The sequence below is a fragment of the Sinocyclocheilus grahami genome, unplaced genomic scaffold, assembly GCF_001515645.1.
Source record: "Sinocyclocheilus grahami isolate Dianchi unplaced genomic scaffold, SAMN03320097.WGS_v1.1 scaffold248.1, whole genome shotgun sequence".
NCBI classification, from domain to species: Eukaryota; Metazoa; Chordata; class Actinopteri; order Cypriniformes; family Cyprinidae; genus Sinocyclocheilus; species Sinocyclocheilus grahami.
In genome coordinates, this window is record NW_015505427.1 from 552,800 (window position 1) to 555,246 (window position 2,447).

At 37.1% G+C, this 2,447-nt stretch overlaps 1 protein-coding gene across 2 annotated transcripts in view; it reads left to right on the forward strand.

Annotated features, from left to right (window-relative positions):
• Positions 1–2,447, forward strand: part of glcci1a (glucocorticoid induced 1a) — a 46,658-nt gene that overhangs the window by 33,234 nt on the left and 10,977 nt on the right. For both annotated transcript variants that reach the window (XM_016289485.1, XM_016289486.1), the window contains one exon: positions 1,104–1,193. In XM_016289485.1, coding sequence (XP_016144971.1) covers positions 1,104–1,193 — 90 coding nt within the window. The remainder of the gene's footprint in view (positions 1–1,103; positions 1,194–2,447) is intronic.

Below are 2,447 nucleotides of genomic sequence, written 5' to 3' on the forward strand. Positions count from 1 at the left end.
TTAAAGGGCTAAAATATACAATTATAGTATATTTTATTTCTAAAAGTGTAAACAAAAAAGGCATATGTTAAAAAAACATGGCTTTAAAAGCTAATATTAAGTGAGTATAATTACTGATTATATATTCTTTCAATCATTTAAAAGATCAGTTTAGTTTAGAAGTATCGGTATCGGTATCGATATCGACGATACTGGACTTGAAAATATCGGTATCGGATCGAACATAAAATAAGAGGTATCGCCCATCCCTACTCTTAGGTTTAATTTGTGTTTGCATTTTTATATGTTTTTTTGTGGCCGGTCACATGACCCACAAGAACCAATAGTGTGACTCCAGCAAAGGGAAATAAATTTGAATTTTTTTTTAGGTGGACTGTTCCTTTAAGACTTTATATATATATATATATATATATATATATATATATATATATTTAAAAAACTATATAGAAATATAAAAAAAAATTATAAAAATGATAAAATCACAACAAAATTACTAAAACTTGTGGTAAAATGAAAACAGAAAATGTGAAATCTAATTCAAAATATATACTTTAGTATATCAGTGACACTAAAATAACACTGGTTTAATAAATGGCACATGAAGACGCATCATACAGGTTTGACATCAATTATTCAAAAAGCCACTGGTTCCATTTTTCGTAACTGGTGATGTCACTCCAAGCGTCTGAATATGCAGAAGTGTGAATGATATTTGATGAAGGAAAGATTTTCAGTAAAGAATGTTATTTATGTTGCTGGGTTTTGAACAACATGAGGGGAGTAAATGGTGTTAGCATTGTCAGTCCTTTAAAATAACTTGAAGAAAAGAAAGGTTTTCAAAGACTCTGTCTGTTCGCTTTGGCCTTCTAGTGTCGATCTGTTTCCAAAGGCCAGGCTTTGAAGCGTGACGTCTGTTTGGCTGATGAACGCGGGGCTTTCACAGGCCTGAATCCACCTCTGGCCACAGCAGTAGTCCCACAGAGGCGAGATAGTCCTATGCTTAAAAGAGTGATTTTCATCTTTCTCTAGAAAATATATTTCCTCTGTTTTTCACAAGGTCCACATACACACTTTGACCACATCTATTATACTTTTTGTTTCAGACTCCTGGATGTTGGAGTGACGAGAGCGAAGAGAAAGGGAACACACACCAGCGCTCGGCATCCTGGGGCAGCTCTGACCATCTTAAAGAGGTACACACACACATGCACTTACGCCCACAGCAGAAAACACACTCCCTTTTAACAGTGAAACACTATATGAAGTGTGTCTTGCACACGCAGCTGTGTAGTTTTTCCCCTTGGGTTTGGAGAACAAGGAAGTGCAATCACACTAACAGCTATTAACAGAGCTCTCGCTGTCCTGAAAGTGATGAGCGCTGCACTTCTGCATTGGCGATGATCTCATCCTGTGTGGAAATAAAGCCCCCTTTACCCAGCTCTGCACGAGGCTGCCAGTCACGGCGACCCATCCGTCTCCCCCTGCACCCGCTGCTATATATAACTTCCTGTGTGGCTTCAGACTTCCTGCACTGTGCCGCGTGTTATTGCTAGCGCTAACCGCAGCAGAGTCAGCCTTATCACGGGCACTCAGCCCCACCCTGACGATTCAGGGAACCGCGAGATAAGACTACCCCCCCCCACCTTTAACAATCGACTTCCCCTCTCTGCAACAAGCATTATCCCCCTCCGCTTAGTTTATGGCTTTCCCATCGCCTCCAGGCTTCTGTAACAATAGAGGCGTGTGGCTTCCAGAGCAAGTAATATGTGCAAAGTCATGCCATGTGTGTCCTTTCACACTGAAGTCACATTTTTATCAGTTATGTGTTGATCGGTGATGTGCACAAGCCTGTCTAGTTTACAAAGGCCTCGTCGTCTCTTGCACTTGTTCGCTTTGACATGAGCGGCGTGCAGGTGCAGAGTAATCCGTTTCCTGTGCAAACCCTCAAACAAAAGTGTAGCTGCTCGGAGGTTATTTCTATCAGTTTTCACCGGGAGAAAGAACAAGGGACGCTGGGCTCAAGCTTCAGAAATGTGACTAAATATTAATTGAGCTGCTTTATTTGCAATGCATTTTCTATAGGCTTTGACATAATTTTTTTTTTCAACCCTATGCCAAAAGTTGAGACCTGTCAAATATAGTTTAAACCTTTAAACCTTAAAATTTTATGACTAATAAATATATTAGTGCTGTCAAACGATTAACCATGATTAATCACATCCAAAATAAAAGTTTTTGTTTACATAATATATGTATGTGTACTGTGTTAATGTATATATAAATACACACACATACAGTATATATTTTGAAAATATTTACATGTATATATTTATATTATTATATTATATATAAATATATTTAATATATAAACATAACATTTATCTTAAATATATACATGCATGTATTTGTATTTATATATATATATATATATACATATATATATATAT